This window comes from Hippocampus zosterae, chromosome 19, assembly GCF_025434085.1.
Source record: "Hippocampus zosterae strain Florida chromosome 19, ASM2543408v3, whole genome shotgun sequence".
NCBI lineage: Eukaryota > Metazoa > Chordata > Actinopteri > Syngnathiformes > Syngnathidae > Hippocampus > Hippocampus zosterae.
Genome location: NC_067469.1, coordinates 1,442,902 through 1,465,988, shown reverse-complemented (window position 1 = coordinate 1,465,988; position 23,087 = coordinate 1,442,902). Strand labels below are relative to the sequence as shown.

At 50.5% G+C, this 23,087-nt stretch overlaps 2 protein-coding genes across 4 annotated transcripts; both read left to right on the top strand.

The window, feature by feature from the left end:
- The first annotated feature begins 469 nt into the window (after window positions 1-469).
- Window positions 470-13,924, top strand: kif26bb (kinesin family member 26Bb). The gene is given in 16 exon segments (XM_052053472.1): window positions 470-895; window positions 1,108-1,122; window positions 1,124-1,462; window positions 2,202-2,597; window positions 3,833-3,948; window positions 4,050-4,221; window positions 5,384-5,578; window positions 5,828-5,921; window positions 6,836-7,107; window positions 7,214-7,394; window positions 7,913-8,060; window positions 8,187-8,346; window positions 8,413-11,350; window positions 12,299-12,451; window positions 13,365-13,515; window positions 13,591-13,924. Coding segments are annotated over 16 exon segments (5,445 nt in total). The 5' UTR covers window positions 470-835; the 3' UTR covers window positions 13,646-13,924.
- A 505-nt stretch (window positions 13,925-14,429) lies between these two features.
- cnstb (consortin, connexin sorting protein b) lies at window positions 14,430-22,816 on the top strand. Of its 3 annotated transcripts, XM_052053479.1 has the most exons (12): window positions 14,430-14,681; window positions 16,570-16,669; window positions 16,823-17,032; window positions 18,436-18,545; window positions 19,282-19,312; window positions 19,825-19,911; window positions 19,983-20,091; window positions 20,299-20,375; window positions 20,606-20,644; window positions 20,923-21,143; window positions 21,854-21,998; window positions 22,163-22,816. In XM_052053479.1, exons 3-12 carry the CDS (start codon window positions 16,963-16,965, stop codon window positions 22,369-22,371), a joined length of 1,098 nt encoding a protein of 365 aa, XP_051909439.1. In that variant the 5' UTR covers window positions 14,430-14,681; window positions 16,570-16,669; window positions 16,823-16,962; the 3' UTR covers window positions 22,372-22,816. The 3 variants fall into 3 exon arrangements, with proteins under 3 accessions (XP_051909439.1, XP_051909438.1, XP_051909440.1); XM_052053478.1 differs by lacking the exon at window positions 16,570-16,669; XM_052053480.1 differs by lacking the exons at window positions 16,570-16,669; window positions 20,606-20,644 and having other exon boundaries at window positions 14,431-14,681.
- The last annotated feature ends 271 nt before the right edge of the window (window positions 22,817-23,087 follow it).

Sequence of the window (23,087 nt, the reverse complement as noted above, 5' to 3'; positions counted from 1 at the left end):
TTTACTTTGAAATTGCCTTGAAATACAAAGACATTAAATCTGTTTGAATTTAGATACAGTTTCCAAGTCCTCCTTCGTGATTCTCTCCTTCCCACAAGTGTTGTCGTCTTCTTCTTTCTTCTGTCACATTCGGCGCTCCGTAGCAGGATGTAACAGAGAATCCGGTATTTTTTCAAAATAAAACATCTTTCAGATTCCGAAATAAATTCCTTTGAAATATTGACCATCCATCCCCCCAAAATAGATGGATGGATTCTGTAGTATACACTTTGACCACACGGGGCACTACAATACAAACACAAAATTATACATGAGTTAACCCTTTAACTGCCACGCCCCCCAGATACTATGGTTTGTTTTATTATATTGATTGTCTTAATTTATTATTTCTGTACATCAATTATGTATCTCGTTCAATACTCTCAAACAATACTAACCAGTCATCAACGATTACGCTTACCCCCCCCCCCCCCCCCCCCCAGATGTTAGCCATGCAAATGAGTTACTCGTGATGCAAAGTCATCAGCGCTGTTGCTTGGCCTTGGAGGGCTTAAAACGTGGCTCTTTGGCGCCGTCTTGAGGACTTATTCAATAGTGACACGTCAAGGAAATCCACGAGTGTTTCGCGGGGCGCTCTTTCCATCTCCGACACCGTCCCCGTCACCTATCCGACTCCGACAGTGTCCTCCTCACTTTTTCTCCGTCCGTCTTCATTCCCTTTCAAAACCACCATGGGAGCAAGATTGTCGCGTTTCACCAAACGAGCTGTGGAGAAATCACGCGAAAGTGCATCCAGTCTTTGTTCGGATCTCTTTTTAAATATTAACAAGTTGACATGTCATTTCTGACAGCAGGGAGAGAACGATTTACCGGCTCCACGAGAGGAACGCGTTTGGTAAGTCCAATTTTCTGACGAAACAAATTATTTGATGCCTTTCCCTCCGCTTCAATAATATATCTCGGTTTGTAGTTGAAACACGCGGCCGCAATTGTTCCGCTGTTAGAAAACATTTGGGTGTGGTTGCAGTTGTCCACATCAATTGCTGTCTAATTTGCCGCCCGCTCGAGCCCACGTACATCCTTCTCATAATTGTTTTTATTTCTCAGGACCTTAAAGTGCATGCAGCATCACTGCGAGTCCTCCCGAGTTTGCGCAACTATTAAAGGAGACCATTGCGTCTCTCGTACGGACGAGCGCCCCGCTCCAGAGTGCACGAAGGGATTCGGGAGCGACCCGCATCGGAACATGTACCACCCGAGAGCAGAGGCGGTCCCGTCCTATAGGACTCTCCCTGGTTCCGTGGGAGAGCGCATCGTGTCCTTGAGCGACACCTTGCGCAAAAATCGCGGTCTCGGGAGGTCCGAGAGCAAAGATGCGTGCTGTGAAAGATGCTCGGCCACCCTTGTCGCTCTCAAGAAACAAGCGCTCAGTCTTTCTGTGCACCATCACTTCTCCTGTCAGGTCAGTATGATTGTCCGGACTTCGGTCTGCAGTCAGTCAAGTACGCTTGAAGTAATCACAGTATGATAGATTGGAGATGTCTTTGCATACTGGCAAAACAACTACAGTCCACATTGATTCAGGGGCAAGTGGGGCCAAGAAAAATGCCGTACTACAGATGGCGCTGTGTTTTGTATTCAGTGGCGGCCGCAGCATTCTCGGCTCCCTCAATTTTTCAAATATATTTCGAACAAAATGGAATGAATCAGTTCAAGGATAAACTGCATGAACATGATAAAGCCTTTCATAACAATGCAGGCCCTCTTTATTATTATTTTTATATAATTTTATATATATTTATATTATTATTATTATTTGAGTATATTTTTTTTTATCATTCTTAGCTTGTATGCGCCACCGATGGTGTAAATACGGTATTGTGATTCATGTTGCTTTGAGGAAATATGAATTTTTATCCATCTCAGTGCCACTTGCCGTCCACCGAAAATGACATCATAGTGCCTAAGGGTTCAAGAAGCGACCAATCACGGTCGACCTATTTTTTTTTGGGGGGGGGGGGGGAGTTGGAGACCTTCAGCAACGTGATGTCATTTTCAGTCGCCGGCAGGCGGCAAAATAGCCAGCTTCCGAAATGGTTATAAAGGGGACAGACTTTGCTCCTGAATTCATATTCCGCCAACTACTGCGAAAACTAAGACCGTGAAGGAATAACGGTTTCCCGTTTTGTCAAACTCCAAAGGACACGAGTGACCTGTGCGCATTCCTCCAAGACAACCTCCGTGTCCACAGCCGGTCCAGCCCAGAGTCCAGAGACCGGGGCAGGGAGCTGGGTAAATGCGCCACCTGTGGCACAATGCTGAGCCAGCTCAAACGCGAGGCAGCGCACTTGGCTCTCAACGGAGGTCATGAGTTACCCGGCGCCAGGACTGCCGCGCCGCTCGGCGACCGATCCGCCTCCCAACCGCATGGCCTGAATCAAAGTCCCAGGACACCTCGGAGCCCCAGAACGCCTCAGAGAACCCCGCAGACCCTCAGGCGGAGGCTCGCCAAGCCCCCCAATCAGGATACGGAGCGTGCGGTCGAGGAGCAGCGCCGCGCGTCTCCTGATGGGGTTGCTTTTTATCCCCATCATCAGGTGAGCATAAAAGCCTTTTTCTTGAACACTTAATCAGTATCCAGCCTCTCGCGTGAGCCCCCTTTTAATGAGCTCGGGGGGATAAATGTACATCTGGATGAGCGAAAGTCGGCAAAGCAACGATTTATTGGTCCTGCTCGCGTCCTTTATAGATGGAGACGTTATCATAAGTACTTCTGCTAATGGAATGGAATTGGGTCATGATTTAACCTGCTCATAAAATGCAGCCGGTCAAAAAGCTCTCGTGATCAGTAGCGGAGGCGCTCCTATTAAAAGGGTCAACACGTGTGCATTAGCTTGATAGAAGTCACGCTTGACGCAAGGCCCCCGACGGTCCCGTCAAAGAAATTCGGCAGCGACACGCTAACGGTGTGCGCATTTCCTGAAAAAATAAAAGAGAGTCCAAAAAGCTGTTGAGTAGAAGGAAGAGATCAATAGAATATATTATGAAGCGATGTGATGGAATAATGTGAAAGGAGAGAACGCTCCGGAGTGTCGAGATGAGATGGCAGCGAGGAAATGGCACTGCGGAGAGGAAATAAGAATGGAAAATATAGCAATCAAGGGCGGCCCGGTAGTCCAGTGGTTAGCACGTCGGCTTCACAGTGCAGAGGTACCGGGTTCGATTCCAGCTCCGGCCTCCCTGTGTGGAGTTTGCATGTTCTCCCCGGGCCTGCGTGGGTTTTCTCCGGGTGCTCCGGTTTCCTCCCACATTCCAAAAACATGCGTGGCAGGCTGATTGAACACTCTAAATTGTCCCTAGGTGTGAGTGTGAGTGCGAATGGTTGTTCGTTTCTGTGTGCCCTGCGATTGGCTGGCAATCGATTCAGGGTGTCCCCCGCCTACTGCCCGAAGACAGCTGGGATAGGCTCCAGCACCCCTCGCCACCCTAGTGAGGATCAAGCGGTTAGTAAGATGAATGAATATAGCAATCAAGAGACCACGTGAGAGCTAACCCTGATGAAAAACCAAAAAAAAAGTGAAACGAATGGATTTGTTTGACCTATTGACCTATTGACCGACGCGCTTTGCTCAATGTACGGCGTCATTTTATCTGGCGAGCTCCGCTTTCAGTCCGACGGCGCACATTTGTAGCCGTTACAAATGATTCGTCGCACACTCGGCAGCCGTCATGTGACTAATGGCGTCCGTTGAACCCGCCGCGCCCCACTCGGACGCGATTAGTGGGGGGGGGGGGGGCGCTTGAGTGCAATGATGCTCTCTCTCTCCGGCAGGCCTCAGACAATGCCGTGTTAAGATGTAGCGACGTGGTCCACGCCGCCTCCAAGCTTCCTCACCTCTCCAAAGTGGTGAGCATCGCAAACTCCGCCGCCATGTCCTTCTTGGCCAGGTAAACGTCCCCCCCCCCGAAGCACCCTCATTGCAAACAGTGCTCTCCGGAGCGTCGCCGCCGGCCGCCGCCGCCATGACACTTCCGACTTTTCCCTACAGGGCGGCGGAGAAGCTCAACCTGACGTCGAGGAGAAAAGGCCAGCTTTCCCACGCCGCTTCCGCTCGTCTCTCCGACAGCTACAGGGACCTGATCCAGAAAACCCCTCCTGCCGTCCCCCCCTGCCTGCTCCAAGCTGCTATCAGAACCAAAGACTCGCCCAACGTTGGCAAGGTAATAATAATAATAATAAGCACACGGACCGGCAGATGGATGGATCGCTTGCCGTGTTTTGGCGGTTGACAGTCACTTTTTATCGTATTTTTTGGCAGCGTGAACGGTTGTCGGTCTTTCTATGTGGCAACCGGGTTCGGGATGGAGTCCGCGTTTACGTTCGCGGCCGTTGCCGTGGTTTCCAAGCGCAACGACTGGCGCGTGAAGACGAATGGCAATGTCGGTGCATTTGCTCCGGCGCCGTTCCGAATCACCAAGGGCATATCGTGTTCGCGGGTTATCAGCGACCGGATTGGATTTTTAAAGACATTGCGGTCAATTTGGAGGGGGTCCTGTATCACGCCGCCTCTTCGTCATGATGCCTCCATCTTACTTTTCTCCTTCACCATCCTTCATGCGGGCGAGATCAATAAGAACGGCCCGCTCGCCCTTGACTCTCGGGGCCCCGGGTCTAGAATTACACAGATTTGCTCGCATCGAGCCTGATGAGCACTCAGCTCAGATGTGGTTCTTTCTGCGTGCGTGCGAGAGCGAAAAACATATCTGAGTTGTTAAAGTGTCTCTTGAATAATTGAACTCTACATAAATTTGCAGATTCAATACGCTCCGCTGGACACTTAACTGCATACATTATCGAAATTACGAGGAAGAAAGAAATATCATGCGGCAAAATAGTCAATGATTGATGATGTCATCCGGGCACGATGCCGAGCGGCGCGCTCGACTGAATGCGCCCCCCGCCCCCCCCCGCCCCCCCCCCCCCCCCGCCCCTCATCAGTTGAGCATCCCTCAACCTTCGTTCTCCGTATTGTCCTTTGTGTGCGACGCCTTCTGTTGCCTGATCTTGCGAATCATCGTAAATGGCCGCCGCTCAGGATCAGACCCAATTTAAGACCCGCCTGCACGATTAAAGTGATTAAAGTCGGGACGTGCGGAGAAACTTGCGCCGCCACGTTAGAGATGAGTGATTGAACGCTTCGATCCTCAGTCTGCGCGAACGAAATCACACGCTCGCTTTTTATTTGTCACTCTTTGGTTGACGTACGACCGAAAAGTGACACATTAGCCAAAAATTGGCTTTGTAAGTTAAAACGGCACAACGACTGTCATCTCCAAAAAATGTTTGTTCTCCTTCCTATCGGCCGTCTCTCTTTGTTTCCAGGTCAAAGTGGTGTTGCGAGTGAACCCGGCGACGAGCGAAGGTCAACCTCAGGTTCTGCACATCGACCCGACCAAGAAAAGAGCCATTTTATTAGAACCCATGCGCCAAAGTCCACCGCGCGCTAAGAAGACCTCCAGCAGGGACCTTCTCAAGGCCTTCCATTATGACGCCGTCTATCCTCAAGACTCCAGTCAGGTTTGGAGCTTCTTCCTCATCACCAAATATCACTTCAAGTGTCATTTGGACTATTTCCGCCAAAGCGTCATATTTTTCCCCCGCACGAAACTCTCGATTTTCTGTCCATCTGGCGACTCGGACAATGATAGCGTCAAGGTTGTCTGAGCTCTGCTTCCCCCGATTCGACCCCGAGGGAGAATCGACGGAGCAGCCGGCGTGCGCCGCCAGAGTCCTAAAATGCCGCTTGTCTTCTGTCCGCGCGAGCAGACCGAGGTGTGCGCAGGCGTTTTGACGGACGCCATCCGCTGCGTGCTGAGCGGCAGCGACGGATGCGTGCTGGGTATGGGCTGCGCCGATGTGGGTGAGTCATCACGGGTTCAAATTTTAAACAGGAGTCGGGATGCTTTTATCCGCGCTCGAGGACCATTCCCACCACTCCCCTTGTCATCCATCCCTTCCTTTATCACTCCATTTTTGCCTGCGCCCTCTTTGCAAATCCACAAAAAACAATTTTTTGTGGATTTGTCTTTTTTCCACTATAACGACAGCCGAGCGTTGCTGCTTAACGCCCCTCTTCAACAAAACCATTCATCTTTCAGGAATGACGTTGCGCCGAAAAATCCACCGGTCGATCGCATGGATGTTTTTTTTTTTTTTTTTTTTTTTAAAATCCCCATTCAAGCGTGCAGCCCCCATAAACGCACCCTTTTAGTGTATTTTGGGGATTGTAAAGAAAACGGTCTGTAAAATGTTGCTATTAAAGATATGGACCCCCTTGCACTTAGCCTCACTGAGTGCGTGCATTAGATATTGTTGAACACACACACACACACACACACACACACACACACACACACACACACACACACACACACAGGGTAAGGGCAGGGTCTCCTTGGAGCTGCTTTTTCACATGAAGCCACTCTCCATAAATGAATTAGTTGGCCGGCGCAGACTACACGCGGCCCGCAGCCGGCGGTTATCAATCTCCTCCACGGAATAGCAGGCAAAAAAAAAAAAAAAAAACAACACAATTGTCTTCTACTCATTCAATTAATGTCTGGATGAGAGGAACGAGCCAAACGAGCCGGATGCCGGGCAAAAGTGCACGCTGAGGTACAGTAGGGGACGAGTCCAGGGGAAAAAAAATGGCAAATGGTTCCTCACGTACTGTCCGTTACTTTGAGACAACAAGTACTCCCATCATGCATTGCCCTCATAGTAGCATGTTGTAAAGGTGTTGTGATGCCTGCGCGATCCCGTCGTCCGCCGCAGGCTCCTGGTCCAGCATGCTCGGCAATGCCGAGAGCGTCCATAAGCTCGGGCTGATTCCGTGCGCCATCTCCTGGCTGTACGGCGCCATCGAGAAGCGGCGGGAGAAGACCTGGACGGATCTGACCGTGTCCGTATCTGCGGTGGAACTCTGCTGCGGGGAGGAGGACACGCTGAGAGATCTCCTGGGGGAGGTCGTCCCTCCTTTAGGCGGCGTGCAGGACAGCCCGAGGGCTCACATTCGGCTGCAGGAGGACCCCGTCCACGGCATACAGGTAGAAAGAGACGACGTTGGACAACTCTTCTTTTCACAAATGAAGCGTTGGATCGAGAACTTGTCATCATTTCTGGTGCTTTTCTTTGCCCCGACTTGCTTTCCAGCTGCGGAACCACAATCGGGTGAAAGCTCCGAGCGCCGAGCGCGCCGCCTCCCTCCTGGATGTGGCCATAGCGGCGCGCCGGCACAATGACTTCACCACCTTCTTGTCGCACAGCTCCATCATGTTCTTCACTCTGCACGTGCAACCCCCTCGCACGCAAGAAAGCGGCGCCGTTGGGAAAGGTTCGGAATCAAATATTCATCCTCATCGCGGCAACGTGTGGCGGGCAAACGAAATATGCTCCGTTTGCATTATTATTTATTTCACTTGAACATTTAATATAGCGCGGCGGCCCGGTAGTCCAGTGGTTAGCACGTCGGCTTCACAGTGCAGAGGTACCGGGTTCGATTCCAGCTCCGGCCTCCCTGTGTGGAGTTTGCATGTTCTCCCTGGGCCTGCGTGGGTTTTCTCCGGGTGCTCCGGTTTCCTCCCGCATTCCAAAAACATGCGTGGCAGGCTGATTGAACACTCTAAATTGTCCCTAAGTGTGAGTGTGAGTGCGGATGGTTGTTCGTCTCTGTGTGCCCTGCGATTGGCTGGCAACCGATTCAGGGTGTCCCCCGCCTACTGCCCGGAGACAGCTGGGATAGGCTCCAGCACCCCCCGCCACCCTAGTGAGGATCAAGCGGCTCGGAAGATGAATGAAGGAATTTAATATAGCGCTCGTGTTTTCCAAGTTGACGTCGGGTTTCTGTTTTAGGTGCACGGGGCCCAACCAAGTTGACCCTGATTGACGTCTGCGGCGGCATGAGGGGCGGGGTCGGATACATCCGAAATAAACTTCCGCATTCAGACCTGGGCCCCGTTGTTTTGTCGCTACTGAGCGGACATAAAACCATCCCCAAAAAGTAAGCAAGTGAAACAGTTTTTGTTACAGTCGAGATGATCCACTGCGTTACAGATCCACGTGGGCAAGGAATCGCTGAGGAAATGCGTCCGACGTGATATTTTGTTGCGCGTGTGTGTCTGCGCAGGGGCAGTAAATTAACCATGCTCCTCCGCGAGTCCTTGAGTCACGCCAACTGCCACACCGCAGTGGTTGCTCAGGTTGCCAATTCGCTGGCGCAGCTCCACGAAACCACCTCCGTCATCCAGCTGGCCTCTCGCATCCGCAGGACGCAGAAGAGGACCAAGGTAGCGCACGGAAACGATTAACGAGTCATTCCTCAGCTGCCGTACAAATGTATCTTTATTCCGCAGCAATCCGGCTCTTGCTCACCCGGTGGCAGGAGTTTGACTCGACAAAAAAGAGGCCCCCCGTCTTTTTCCCTGCGAGCGTTCCACTCCACGGACGAGGTCGACGTCGACGTGCAACGTTTTCGGCTCCGCGGGGAGCTGGATGAAGGCTCCGGTAGCGAGCGGTCCTGCGATACCGTCATCCAGATAGACTCCGATGGATCCATCCGGCCGAGAGCTCCCCCCAAATTAGCAAAACCGGAGTTCGTGCCCATCATACCCTCCTTACATCCGTACAAGGCCGACACGGACGACCCGGAGTTCACCGCTTTACTCCAAGAGCTGCTGAAAATTCCCAAACTCCGCGGGGAGAACGAGAAAGACGAGGCTCAAGGGCAGACCGAAATGCCGAAAGCTGAAATGAAGAAGCCGGAGAGGGACTGTCTGAAATGCGACACGTTTGCCGAGCTTCAGGAGCGCTTGGGCTGCATCGACGGAGAGGAAACGACGGATTTGTTGAAGGCGTTCTCCCGAGGCCCTCCCGCGAACAACGCCGCGCAAAAGTCACCTTCCAACAAAGAGACGGGCAAGCAGGCTACCGCAGAAACGCCGCCGCCGCAGACGTTGAAGCCAGGGCTCGGCTTCGGTCAGACGTCGGGTCGGGAAAAACAAACGGATGGTGCCTTTGGCGCGGAGCATTTCCAGAGAGAGGACTCTGGTCTTTACGATTGCGAGGAGTGCAGCGCAACCAGTTCCAGCGAGGAACCGCCCAATCAAACTCTCAATCGGACCGCGGCTCGTCGCTATCAGTTCCCCAAAACCGGAGCGATTCAGTCCGCCGACACGCTCCGTGGTGCTACCGACGCTTGCATTCAGCCCACGGGGAGGCGGGACAGTCAAGAAGCCGCAGACTGGTTCAAAGCGGACAATAGGACTTCGCCGGTCGGAAAGAGTTTACCCGCATCTCCGCCTTCTCCTCCCCGCAGCCCTTCAAAACATTTACAGAGCGGTTCCCCGTTTACGGACGTGGCGGCGAAGGACCTCCAAAAGGATGCGAAGGAAATGACGGCGACCATCACCGTTACCGTACAACAGCCGCTGGATTTCAGAGGTCAGGATGAACTCGTCTTCTCGATGGTGGAGGAGGTGACCATCGGCGCGCTCGACGGCGGCAGGACGGGAGGCAACGTCATTTGTATCAAAGACACCACCCGGTCAACAGCGCGCCCGCAAGGTTCTGCCGGAGCGCAACCCATCCGGATCATCGGCAATATAACGGAGGAGGACCCTGCGGCAGCAAGTCACGCCGATGCCGCCCACGGCGCTTTTGTTCGACCGGGAGGTGCGGCGACTGGAAAAGGAACCTATCCTTCAAGAAGGGAAAGATCGCTTCCTTCGTTTATAAACCCCATGCCGGTAAATGCGGATGAACGGTGCCGTTCGGATGACACGGAAGAAAGACGAACAACGGGGACGGCAGCCAAATGCCCGCCGTCCGCCTCAGGCAAGATCTGTAACCCGAGCGGCGGTCGCATTTCCCGGGACGCGGCAGTCTTGGAACGTGGATCTTTCCGTCAAGACAGTGCAGAAAGCAAAACGTCTGACGAGGGGATCCGAAATATAGACAAAAGCCACCACGGAGACTGGGAGCGAGTTTACTCCGCCGACCCTCCAAAGGCCCTGCTGGGGGATGACTCGGCTCGCCCGCGTGTTGGGAAGAGTCGGGTCGCCGGCGCTACTTTGGGTTGCCTGGAAACAAGCGCCGAGTCCTTGAATACGGGTAGTCTACCTCGAAGCTGGCTAAACGCCAACCGTCACGTGGCAGCCGACGGATGGAGGGACCCGAGGGGGTTGACATCATCCACTCCGTGCAGCCCCGGGGCAACCCTAGAGAGGAGGCGGGGCGAGCCGTCTTCCCCGGCGGGCCGCAACCTCCGCTATAGCCCTCCGCTGAAATATGAAACGGACTACAAGCGGGAGGCCGGGAGACCGCTGGGAAGGGGTGTCGGATTATCGTTTGAGAGCTCAAAGGTCGGGATGAAACACGATCACACCGCCGGGAGGGTGATGTCACCCTTGGAGGAGAGCGGCAGTCTTTTTCCAGCCGAAAGGGATCCGTTGACCGGCAAATCCCTCGGGAGGAACGCGTGCAACTTGCCATCTTTTGACAGGGGGGGGAGCTACAAGAAAGGTTCCGACTGCTCCGGCAAAGGTGCTCGCAAAGGCGATTGTACAATACCGAGAGCCAGCAAAACCTCCAGGAAGACTCGCCAGGCGAGCCACGGTCACAGTCGCGTCCCTTCCGAAACGGAAACTCACCCCAGGCCCGCGCATTCAAAGCTGTCTGCTGTAGGGAAACTCAAGCTAGCCTGTCCCAAAGTGCGGCGCCTGTCCGCCCCCAGCATCAAGAACCTGAGTCTCCCCCGTAAAGGCCCGCAGCAGGCCATCAACCGCAGCGCCAGCCTTTCCCCGGACGGCAAAACCGTCAACTTTGAGAGGACTTCCTCATGGGTCTCCTCTTCCCCTCCGGCCTCCTTCCGCTCCATCAGCCGGACGCCCAGTCAAAGCTCGGCGCGCTCATCCGCAAAATCCGCCATTCAGGGATTCGCCAACGGCCGCGTTTCAGACTTCCTGAAAGAAAGACCCGAGCGGGCGGACCCGACGGGGTGCTTCCCTTCTCCCTACAGCCAAGTCACCTCGCCGCGGACGCCGCCTCACATGAGCGGACACGCGAGCGACACCACCAGTGTGCTCAGTGGCGATTTGCCGCCGGCCATGGGGAAAACGTCGCTGTATTTCTCAAACAGGCGCAGTACGATGAGCAGCGGCTACGATAGCTTGGTGAGGGACGGCGAAGCCGCAGCCAGCTGCGCATCCAACGGAGATTCCGTAAGCGACGGGAGCGGCTCCCTTCTCAGAGAGGCTCACGGGGGCAGATCATCTCAGCGGAGAGGCCACGCAGGTAGGACACGGGACGAACAACCGATTGAGTCTTCCGTTAGCCCGCCGAGTTAACTACCCGGAGCAAACCCACTCGTGCCAGAGCCGGAATAGAACAACCGATTGAGTCTTCCGTTAACCCGCCGAGTTAACTACCCGGAGCAAACCCACTCGTGCCAGAGCCGGAATCGAACAACCGATTGAGTCTTCCATTAGCCCGCCAAGTTAACTACCCGGAGCAAACCCACTCGTGCCAGAGCCGGAATCAAACAACCGATTGAGTCTTCCGTTAGCCCGCCGAGTTAACTACCCGGAGCAAACCCACTCGTGCCAGAGCCGGAATCGAACAACCGATTGAGTCTTCCGTTAGCCCGCCAAGTTAACTACCCGGAGCAAACCCACTCGTGCCAGAGCCGGAATCGAACAACTGATTGAGTCTTCCGTTAGCCCGCCAAGTTAACTACTCGGAGCAAACCCACTCGTGCCAGAGCCGGAATCCAACGGCGCACCTTCGCACTGCCAGGCCGACGTGCTAACCGTTTTGCTAACCGCCCGCGTTTGATACGAATTCAAAGAAAAGCCTTTCCGCCCTTCCGTGCGGTGACATGAATCGGAGATGACATGTCTGCGGAATGCGGTCACATGATGTACACTTAGCGGCACGGGAAGCGCCGCCGTGCCAGGAGGCGTATCATTAATACATGACCTGAACGCTTCACTCGGCAACGGAAGTTCAAATGCAAAATCGGGGTCGGACTTGGTTGAGAGAGAAGAAACAGTGCGAAGATCGCTTAAAAAAGTGATTCGTGAAAAATCAAAGAGAAAACAAAAGCTTCTGGACATTGCATTGGGTTATGGGTGAGGGCGGGGTTCCAAAATGATTTTGTGCATTGACAGGTTTCAAAAATTGGCAGAGAAGAATGAAAAGAGTGCAGCGTATTTCTGACACGGGATGACTTTCTGTTTTCAGGCGCTCACCCGCGTCATGTTTCCAGCGACGCCCCCCTGGCCGCAAGACAATCGTCTAGCGGTCTGCAATCTGGCCGGGCGGATCAAGGGATCCCAGAGGACTACGACGTCAAAGTATACCGCATTGACAACGCGCAAGCGGTGCAGAAAAAAGGTAACCAGGAATCGCCTCGCACAACAAATCGATGAATATTTTTGAATCGCCCCCACTCCCCACCGATATTTTGTAGCCGAGTCTTATTTTGGACACAAAGGCCAACCAAAACATTCGTATTAAAGCCCCCACCCGGGGAAACAAACTACTTCGAAAGGAAACACGGAATAGGCGGTATTTTGACAGATCATTTCAACATCACAAAATCCCATTTTGCAGTGCCCCCCCCCCAAAAAATAAATCCAAGTGGGACTTGCATGCGTAAATATTCAATAAAAGATGGCCACCTTGCATTGAGAGTCAACATGTGCTCCGAAGCACAATCTGCTGCAAAGGGTGACGTTATGTCCCCATGACGAGCCGTCTGCCCCCCCTTGAGAACCGTTCCCTGCCTCCACCGCACAAACGTTGCTTCTTGATGCAATTTTAATGAGCACATGTGGGATGGGGAGGAGGCTGGGGTGGGGCAGCAAAGGACAAAGAATTGAACTAGCTCAACACGTTGTGGGCAAAGGAGTGAGATGTCATTGTGGACATTATGTGAAAAAATAAGAGCCACCTTGGACAAGAATCAGCTTGATTAGTTTAGTTGAGTGACTCAGAGACATTAGAGAGATGGTTTCAGTCCCCAGTGGGCCACGTCTGCTGTCTTTATTGGAGAGGGAGAGTGTAAAGGGGCGGGAGGGGGGGCGGGGGTGCTGTTCTCAAGTGTAAAGTGTGTGTGTGTGTTGGAGTGGGTCAGACTTCCTGACCTACTTACATACTCAAACACACACACATGGTTCTTAAGTGCCAATGATGGAGTCAAAGAGGGGGGGGGGGCAATAATTGTTTTCATAAAGCTACCAGAAAAGATGAAAATGAAAGCCGTCTTCAAAGAGTTGATGTGTGCAACTGGAAATTGTATCTTCAGCGACTCGCCCGCTTCAGCGGCAGCAAGCGACGCTGTTTGGAGCTCAGGCGGGCGATCAGAGACGTCACAGTCCAGTCCCGCAAATTGAGCAAAGATCTGGAGCAGGTCGGATAGAATCTCGCGCAGGTGCACAACGCGCAGAGTTCAAACGGTGAGTTGAGAGCATTTTCTCCAGGGAGGTCACAATTGAGATTTGCCGTTGTCACTCGCTTACGCCGTCCCGCAGGCAAGCTTTGGCGGAGTTTCGCGGCGAGTTCTCTGGAGCTCCTGGGGGACCTTGAGGAGAGGTGATCGGAAGATTGCGTGGCGATGAGAAGCCAGCGGCTCCTTTGGTGGATGCCCCCCCACCCCCTCACAGGAAAGTCTCACAATGGAACTGCGCTTCATTTAACACCCAGAGAACACGGTGGTTAAACTCGTGTACACACTACATGTAAGTTAACTACACAAATCACCAATGGATGAAATACATGCCACCTTAATGTTTGTTTTTATTGTCAGATACTATCATGTCGAATTTGCCTGTAAAAAAAAAAAAAAAAAAAAAACCCAAAAGGATCTTTTAATGCACTTACTTCTAATTTCAGCACATTTGGGAATTAGTTGTTGTTTTTTTTAATGATATAACTTATTATCGTCAGTGGAGGCCTTATTTAGAGAGAGAAAAAAACACTTCAACACACTCGCTTGAGCCGAAATGAATTTCTGTCCCTATGTGATGGGGAGGGGGGTGGGGGGGGGGGATGGATGAGCTTGATACAACGTTTTTCATTGAATGGACAACAGTGTCAAGGAAAATCCTTCATGACTACGTACTGTATTTGCATTTTGGTGCTGAACCACATCGAAATAAAATTGTTACTCTTTTGAATCTTATGCCTAGAAAAGTACTCCATCGTCAACGTTTGATGCCGAGCTCTTGGATTTAGAGAATTTTCAGATTCCTGCTTGCAATAAATGATTTTTTTTTATTTACGTAACCTCTGACACGCGCTGCGAGTCCGCGTCTCTTCCAGCAGATGGCAGCATCGGACACACGTGCGACTAAAAATAAAACGAATAAATAAATTAATAAAGCAAAAAAAAAACCAATGGCGTGAAGGGAAGACCGGCGCGTGGTCATGAGACGAGGGAGCAGAGTCCCCGGATGGAGGAATAAACAAGACGAGCGTGTCAGGAGACTCGGAGGCGCGTGACGACAAGCCTGATGTGCACCTGCATCCAAAAAAAAAAAAAAACAAGCGAAGACGCCCGTGTCGTCGTGTGCTTCCTTTCCCGGAGAATATGCGCACGCGCTCCTTCCCACTTCTTGCAGCGGTGAGTAGTCTTCATCTTGCCCAGATGTGTCATTAAGTTATATAAGATAGAACGCGTTTTGGGATTCAGTGGAGGGATGTCACGCTACAGAAGGGGAACGATGGAGAACAGAAGAGTCTTATCTTTGCAGCGATTTGACTGCAGTCGGCTGAATGATCTCCTTTTAACCACAATTAAAAACGATTTCGACTTGAAAGTTGCACAATTTATATGTGTAGTGCAAACTTTGGATGCATCAAAATTGCAAAAATGATGTCAATAGGCATATTTAGACCTTTACAACTTGAAGGCAGCGGTGCGTAAAGTGTGGCCCGCGGGCTGCACGGGGCCCTCACAGTTCTTTAATCCGGCCCGTGCTGCCTTGATTCCCTCAAATCTGATATCTTTGGAATCTTTTCCTCTTAAATTGGTTAATTTAGGTTATTCATTCATTCATTCATTTTCCGTACCGCTTGATCCTCACGAGGGTCGCGGGGGGTGCTGGAGCCTATCCCAGCTGTCTCCGGGCAGTAGGCGGGGGACATCCGCGCTCACACTCACACCGAGGGACAATTTAGTGTGTTCAATCAGCCTGCCATGCATATTTTTGGAATGTGGGAGGAAACCGGAGCACCCGGAGAAAACCCACGCAGGCCCGGGGAGAACATGCAAATTCCACACAGGGAGGCCGGAGCTGGAATCGAACCCGGTACCTCTGCACTGTGAAGCCGACGTGCTAACCACTGGTCTACCGGGCCGCCCTTAATTTAGGTTATTATATTCCTATTTTTTCAAATTTGACTAATAAGGCAACGTGGAAGGAATGCGCACAGGATTTTTGTCTCGCTCCTGAATTTGTCGTTCGTCGCTCCCGGCGTTCCCTTTTGCAACATTCCCTTTTGCAACATTTACAGTGCTCCAATGTCAACTAAATCCTGTTCCAGCGCAGGCTGGAAACGTCACAATATCATTCATCTGCTCCACGTCAGCTCCGACCCATCCGTTGTCCGCTAATGCTAAGAGACAGGAAGTGGAAACGGTGGTGTTGACAAGCTTTTAGCGTGCAAGGTGGCAGCAGGCCTTGCGATTTGCTTCCCATGGGGCGGAGGCCCCGACAGATGGGCGCAGGTGATTAGGCAACGGACGCTCCCTGGTTGTTAAGGCAAGGGGGGGTTGAAAAGATGCCCTCTTGGAAAATGACGGTTTAAATTTCAAAATAACTGCTCGCCACCATCATTATCCCGATCATCTTAGTGAATGTTAATCTTTGTAACGTCAAAAAAAGGCCTTTAATATGAAAGGCAAGGAATCCCCTTTCCTTTTCTGGTCTATTGGATCAAACATTTAAATTGGAAACGTGCATCTTCCCGAAAATATTATTTTGCTATTACGTACATGCAGATACTGTATGAATGTCACCTGAGGCGAGATGTTTCCATGAGCATTTCGAGCTATAAAGCAATTCAGCTCGTCGCTCGAGAGTTAATTTCAGGTGCACGAAACCAGCCCCCCCCCCAAAAAAAACCGAAGCAGAAGAAGTGGGTGTGAAGTGTTACGCAAGCAGTTATCCTTTGTGTATTTTGATGTAATGATGTCAGAGACCTTTAACACTATGACTTTGGAGAAACTTTTATAACGTCTCCTTTCAAGGTCCTATGACTGCTTTACGCGTATCAGAGGTCAAAATAAATCGCTGACATCTCGACCCATCTACGGCTTCGATTTGACATCGACGTGGTGTGTTGATTATATGCGATTGTAAAATCTCGCAGATTATGACTGGAAAGCAGCTGATGGAAAGATAAATCGCCGTCCATGTTTTCCAAGTTAAAAAAAAAAAAAAGTGACGACATATTGTCATTACGAAAGCCTTCGTCATTCCTATTCACGGTGTCGTTCTTTAATCCAGGTCAGAGAAAGTCGGCGAGTGATTCATGTGTAGCATCGAACGCGCGCTCGACAATTTAATTCCCGGGAGCCATTCAAGAAAGGGGACTCTCTCCGCCTCAGTGAGCAGCCCCGCTTTGGTTTTGGGACACAAAATTTGAGTCTGTGCCGTCGGTGGCATTTCACAATGTCAATTGCAAAGATGCAATCTTCAATTTCTCGATGTGCCAAAGGCAAACGTTCTTCATTTGAGTTTTTTTAATGTCTCTCGACAGCTGGCTGGGAACAACGGCTTCTTCCTCCAAGCTCTTGAGTAAAGCCTAGAAGAAAGGACCAACGCCGATAGCTTCTCACACGTCACTCGGAACCGACGACGACGACGAGCGAAGAAAAGCTGGCCGGAGCGACCGAGGCCATGGGTAACAAGAACACCGGGCCGCCGAAAGGTCCCGACGATACCGCAACTCACCAGGAGGATGACATAGGTAACAATACGCACATACAAATAGTCCCACGCGCAGGGCGCCGAGAAAGACTTTCTCATTCACGCACGACTCAAACGAAGCATCGGATAGACGCGATGCAAAGACCTTCCCGCGAGAAGCGTCGTCATCATCACGCTGCCCTCGTTGAGGGCGCAGCGGGCAACCGAAGCATTAAGTTGAGCGGGATGAGCCGCGGAAAAAGACTCTTTGGGCGTCTGCCTATAATGTACCAAACAGCTGGAGGTGCTAAGCTACGGTGTGTTACGTAAGCGCTGTGTCATACAATTTGGCTTTCAAAGTCATTGCTCTCTCTCTAAATATGTATATATGTCGTCAATATATCTATCTATCTATATCTATATATATATATAGATCTATATGTAGATATCGCGGCCCGGTAGGCCAGTGGTTAGCACGTTGGCTTCACAGTGCAGAGGTACCGGGTTCGATTCCAGCTCCGGCCTCCCTGTGTGGAGTTTGCATGTTCTCCCCGGCCCTGCGTGGGTTTTCTCCGGGTGCTCCGGTTTCCTCCCACATTCCAAAAACATGCGTGGCAGGCTGATTGGATGCTCTAAATTGTCCCTAGGTGTGAGTGTGAGTGCGAATGGTTGTTCATTTCTGTGTGCCCTGCGATTGGCTGGCAACCGATTCAGGGTGTCCCCCGCCTACTGCCCGAAGTCAGCTGGGATAGGCTCCAGCACCCCCCGCGACCCTAGTGAGGATCAAGCGGCTCGGAAGATCTTCGGAAGATGAATATGTAGATATCATTCATTCATTCATTCATTCATCTTCCTAACCGCTTGATCTCACCCATGCTCACACTCACACCTCGGAACAATTTAGAGTTTTCAATCAGCCTGCCATGCATATTTTTGGAATGTGGGAGGAAACCGGAGCACCCGGAGAAAACCCACGCAGGCCAGGGGAGAACATGCAAACTCCACACAGGGAGGCCGGAGCTGGAATCGAACCCGGTACCTCTGCACTGTGAAGCCGACGTGCTAACCACTGGACTACCGGGCCGCCCTTATGTAGATATCGATACGTCTATATGTACTAGACATGCTAATCTGGCCTCACAACTCAAGTTCAGCATTCATCATTGTGCCTCATTGCGCATCGTCACTTTGTGACACTTTTCACGAGGGGCGCGTTTGGCTCAGACACAACCGTCGTGCGCGGCCGCGCACTCTCTGACATCACGGATGACGTCGCCGCGTCATCGCCGCAGTTTCTTTTCCCGGCAGTTGCCAAAAGCTTCCGAAGGGAAAAAACATGCAAGGATTCGCGTAATTAATCGGACATGAGTAAGAACAGGTGAGTCTCATAGGTGTTTTTGTTTCTTTTTTTTTTGTTTGTTTCTTTTTTTTTTTTTTTTTTCCCCCCCTCTGGCATGTTTCCAGGAAGTATCTCCAGATATGGAGCGTCGAGCCTCAGCCCAGAGCTACTGGCCTCTCTACGGTCTCTTGGAGAAAACACTGACTACACACTACTGCCACACTCGCTCCACCAGGTGGGTGTTTGTGTGGAAAGAGGCCAAGTTTCCCCCCCGCCCCCCTTCTCTAATCATTTGGGAGCAAATGCTTTTACAAAGAGAGACCAAACAAGCTGCTGGTGACATGGCGTACAGTACACTGGTGTTTCAGGTGGAGTTGAATGGCGAAATGTGTTTTTGTTGAGCAAAACAATCGCGACCTGGCAGTAAATCAGCCAATAGATCAGATATGGAAAATAACTGTTTACAAAAAAAATGCTTTGCTTAATTTGCTAAATGTACTTCAATCCCTATCAGAATGAATTCCCCATCTGTGACAGCCCAATACAAAAATCCAAGAAGAGGACCATCATAAAACTCTAAAAAAAACAAGACGACAGTAATCGCAGCTTGGAGTGAAAATGGCCGTTTTAATTGAGGTTTGCTGTCAGGGGGGGCTGCTTTTTGAAAGGTTACACCTCGTTAAACATATCATCGCTTTTGAGCAACACTTGTGGTATTCAAATATTTGAATATCTGTCGATGCCACTTTCACATGTCAGCGTGTCAGCGTCATCTCTTTGAAGGACTGCCGTGCATTTCATATCCAATCGTCTTGCGGCCGGGCAGCTTAATTTGACAAGATCCGCTGTGCTCAGTCATGAAGGCTAAATGTCGTCGTTGTTGTTTTTTTTAGAATATCTCAAGGGTAAAACGTCATTTTAAAAAAAAAAATGGTTGTCTTGCTGCACGTTCAACATGTTTTTCTTTGCAGATCGCAGAAGCCTGCTCACTCCAAGAGGACTGTATCCTTTCTAGAGAATACACAGCAGTGTGCAACGACTTTGAAAGGCGGGGAAAAAATTTACATTCTTGGTTATAGTTAGGCCACGCCTCTGGTTTCTTGCAACCATATGAGAAGGTCCTTTTTTTTTTTGTTTCTGTTCTTTAAACGGATTTTAAGTTCATGCTTGATCGAGTCTCAGCCCTGCAAAGCAAAGTCAGTAAAGTCACGCTCGGATTAGTACATTCCACATCCAAGCTATTCCAGCTCGGCTCATCTGTCCGGGCGAGTGGGCGTTTCCCCATATCTTGTCTCATACCTCACACCAGGGGTGTCCAAATGTTTTCGTTTGAGGGGCCGCATACAGAAAAAAAAAAAAAACTTTTTGAAATGCGCTTAAAAGCCAGTCAAGCAAGCCGTCTCTCTCCCCACAATAGATCCGGCTCTGCATTTAACAGCAGCCCAATCCCATCTCCACATCCGGAGTCAAAACAAGAAGAAAAAAAAACAAACTTTAACCGCTGATGTCACCAGACCAGTTAGCCATCCAGCTTCTCCAGCTAGAGAAGCTCTACCATGAACGTGTGCTCTTCAACCTCACTGTCCTGCAGGAGAACTGGGGTACTGCAAGCACTCGCTTTCCCACTGGCGACTTTGTGCGAAAGGGTACAAATGTTTGTCTGTGCTGGCAGAGAGCCGCTCCAAGGAGAAGGACGCCGAGAAGGGCTTGCCTGCTGAAACCGACAACATCGGTCGGAAACACATCGAGACGCTGAGGCACATCTGCGGGACACACCTCAAGTGAGTCATTGCACGGCCTGTATTGCGGCACCACCTAAACGCAGCACCGGCTCGGATTTTGTTTCAATATCAAATCTCCCCGATGCCATTTACGTATCTTTCAAGTGCCGAGTCACAATGCCATTGCTACAATTCACATTTCTGGGACGTCAGCCCGCGTTGATTCACCTTTTCTGTTTCTGGGTTTTCCCCTCTTTGGACCGAAAGGCCATCCCTTGGTGAGAATATAACACGAATAGACGTAGGAAGACAAAGCAAGAAAGAGACGCCCCATCGGGGAAAAGGTAAATCCAAATCTGTCGCCGTTGGCAAAAGAACTACGTCACTGTCATGAAAATGCCATCAGCTATCTACGATTGGAAAGCATTACAGAGCAAATAACACGTCAGACCTTCGACAATTTTTGAAAAACGATTGCAAAGTATTATTATGATCCACGTGAGAAATTTGAGAATTTCTTCACGATCGATACGTTTCCTTTGAGGCCGAGTGAACGTTTGTCGATTCACGGCAGATCATGAAGAGATGGAATTGGGCTATCGTGCGTCTAAAGGTGAGATATGAAAAGCACAAACAATCACTATTTGTCGGAATAGCCATTTTCCTTGTCAGAATGGCCTCGTTCTTATGCGTGCCACCGACTCAAGTTTTGTTTACGTCTTACTCCGAATCTGCAATTTTTCTTTGTAAATAATGATACACATACCTTTGACATGCTTTCTTTGTTTATTATTGGTTTGCTTGCAAATGGATCCCTAACGTGCATTCAACAATAGGCCCGGTTGTCGCTCTAATGTTGATTTTTTTGTTTGTTATTTTCTGCATTGGCAGCATGCAACCCTGAACCAGCAAAGGAAGATGTAGAAGAAGCGGGAAGAATGAAGTCCAAGTCGGGTCCTCCTAAGCAGCCTGAACATGCGACCGGATGCGACGAGGCCAACGAGGAAGTGAAGCAGGAAGAGGAGGAAGAGGATGAGGTGAAGGTGGAGTGGCCAGCAGGAGTCCCGCAGGCGTCAGACACGGACCTGGCCAAACTTTGCCATGTCGACGGGGTAGGGAAACCAGCTCACCTTCCTGTTCTCCTCACTGTTCCTTGACTCGCGCGTGCAATTAGATGTCATTTTGGCAAACCACGTGGCACTTGTTGCGACACTCCCAGCGTTTGCTCCCTGAATGACATCATCCTCAATTTCTTTTCACGAGACGCATGCATGGGGAGTGTGCCGTGTTCCTGAGCTGGGGCCAAGACATCATGTCTTGTCTGCAGGGCAGGGAGGAAATCGACTGTTTCTAATGAGCCCTTCGGGCTGAACGCGGTGTTGTTATGCGGTGGAGATTTTTGGCCGGGCGGGGCCGGGGGAAGAACACAAGGTCCTCATACAAAGAGCAACCTTTCAAAACGGGAGTATGCTGCAGGCTGCATCAGCAACGGGGTTTTTGTTGTTGTTGATGTTGATTGTCAAAGGCCTGCTAAAAGTCACCGCTACTGCCCTCTGCTGGCTAAAAGTTTGTAAGTCACTGTTACTGCCCTCTGCTGGCTAAAAGTTTGTAAGTCACTGTTACTGCCCTCTGCTGGCTAAAAGTTTGTAACCACACGTAATACACAATTTGGGGATGACGAATGAATCAAATGTTAACAGTAACAATTATTTAGACAATTGCCCTTTTCCAACTGCCGTGAGTTTGTCTGCTGGCGGGCAAACGCGTCCGGTTATGTTGCAATGCAAGATCCATTATTTTGCTTGTGCTTCCAAATTTATAGAGTCTGTCCCCTGATGGTCTGGTCTCCATTCTGAAGAGGAGGAGAGCATCCCTGGATGGACTGCCGCCCCCGAGCAACACAGACAACAAGATGAACGCCAAACGCAAAGTCCGCTTCAGTGAACCGGAAGACGGCATCGATCCAGGTTGGATTCTGAACCGTTTCATTCCAAGAGCTGTGTTTTGAGTGATTGAATTGCAGCGGAACGTAACCAAGCCGTTTTTCCATACTCAATCAATACTGGACTTGATATCACAAATAAAAGCAGAGGAAAAAGCAAAACAAACTTGTCACGTGTCTCCAATGCAGACGAGGTGGGCGGAGACTCCTGCTTGATCCTGGTCCTGCTGTGTCTGATTACCGTGGTGATCAGCATAGGCGGGACCGCGCTCTACTGCTCCTTGGTGGACACGTCGTCCAACATTTGCACCGACTTCACTCGCAACGTCGACTTCTACGTGACGAACGTGCAGAGTTTCTTCCGAGGTTTTGGACATTGGCTGCCTCAGGGGACATAAGAGCCATCATGTGAAGTCCGAAGCAGTTTGGCTTTCAAGTCACAGGCAGAGGAACATTTTGAGCTTGTAACGACTGGGAATATTGAGTTTCAATCTTCAGAGAAATGGCAAGTTGGGAAATGTTTCGAGAGTAGTCTTTTGCTTGTGTGGATCGTGTATCCTAGACCAAATCTTTACCTCAGAAGGGTTCTTGCAACTTTCACTTGAACGTCATTATTTCCCTCATTTGTATCAGTTTAGTCCTTTGTTCCAGTCACTCGTGTCTGTGTTTGTTCCATGATTGCAGCTATATTTTTTGGATTGATGTTTTGTGTTTTTTAAGAAATTGCTCATGCTTATTTTAAATCCATTTTATTGTTCTGTTTTTATTCTTGAACACAGGGCTGCATATCTGCATCAGGCATATTAGACAAACTTTCTCAGGAAGAAAGTGTTGTGAAAAATACATCGCAATGTATGGAACTTTTAATGTGATAATTTTTTAGGTGTTTTTTCTTGAGAAAAGAAGGTTTCTATAATAATATGTTTAGTAATCTGCCCGGTGGTCGAGTCGTAAGAGCGTCAACCTCACAGTGCAGAGGTACTGAGGTTCGATTGCAGCTCCGGCCTCCCTGTGGAGTTTGCATGTTCTCCCTGTGCCTGCGTGGGTTTTCTCCGGGTACTCCGGCTTCCTCTCACATTCCAAAAACGTGCATATAAATGATCCCAAAGTGATA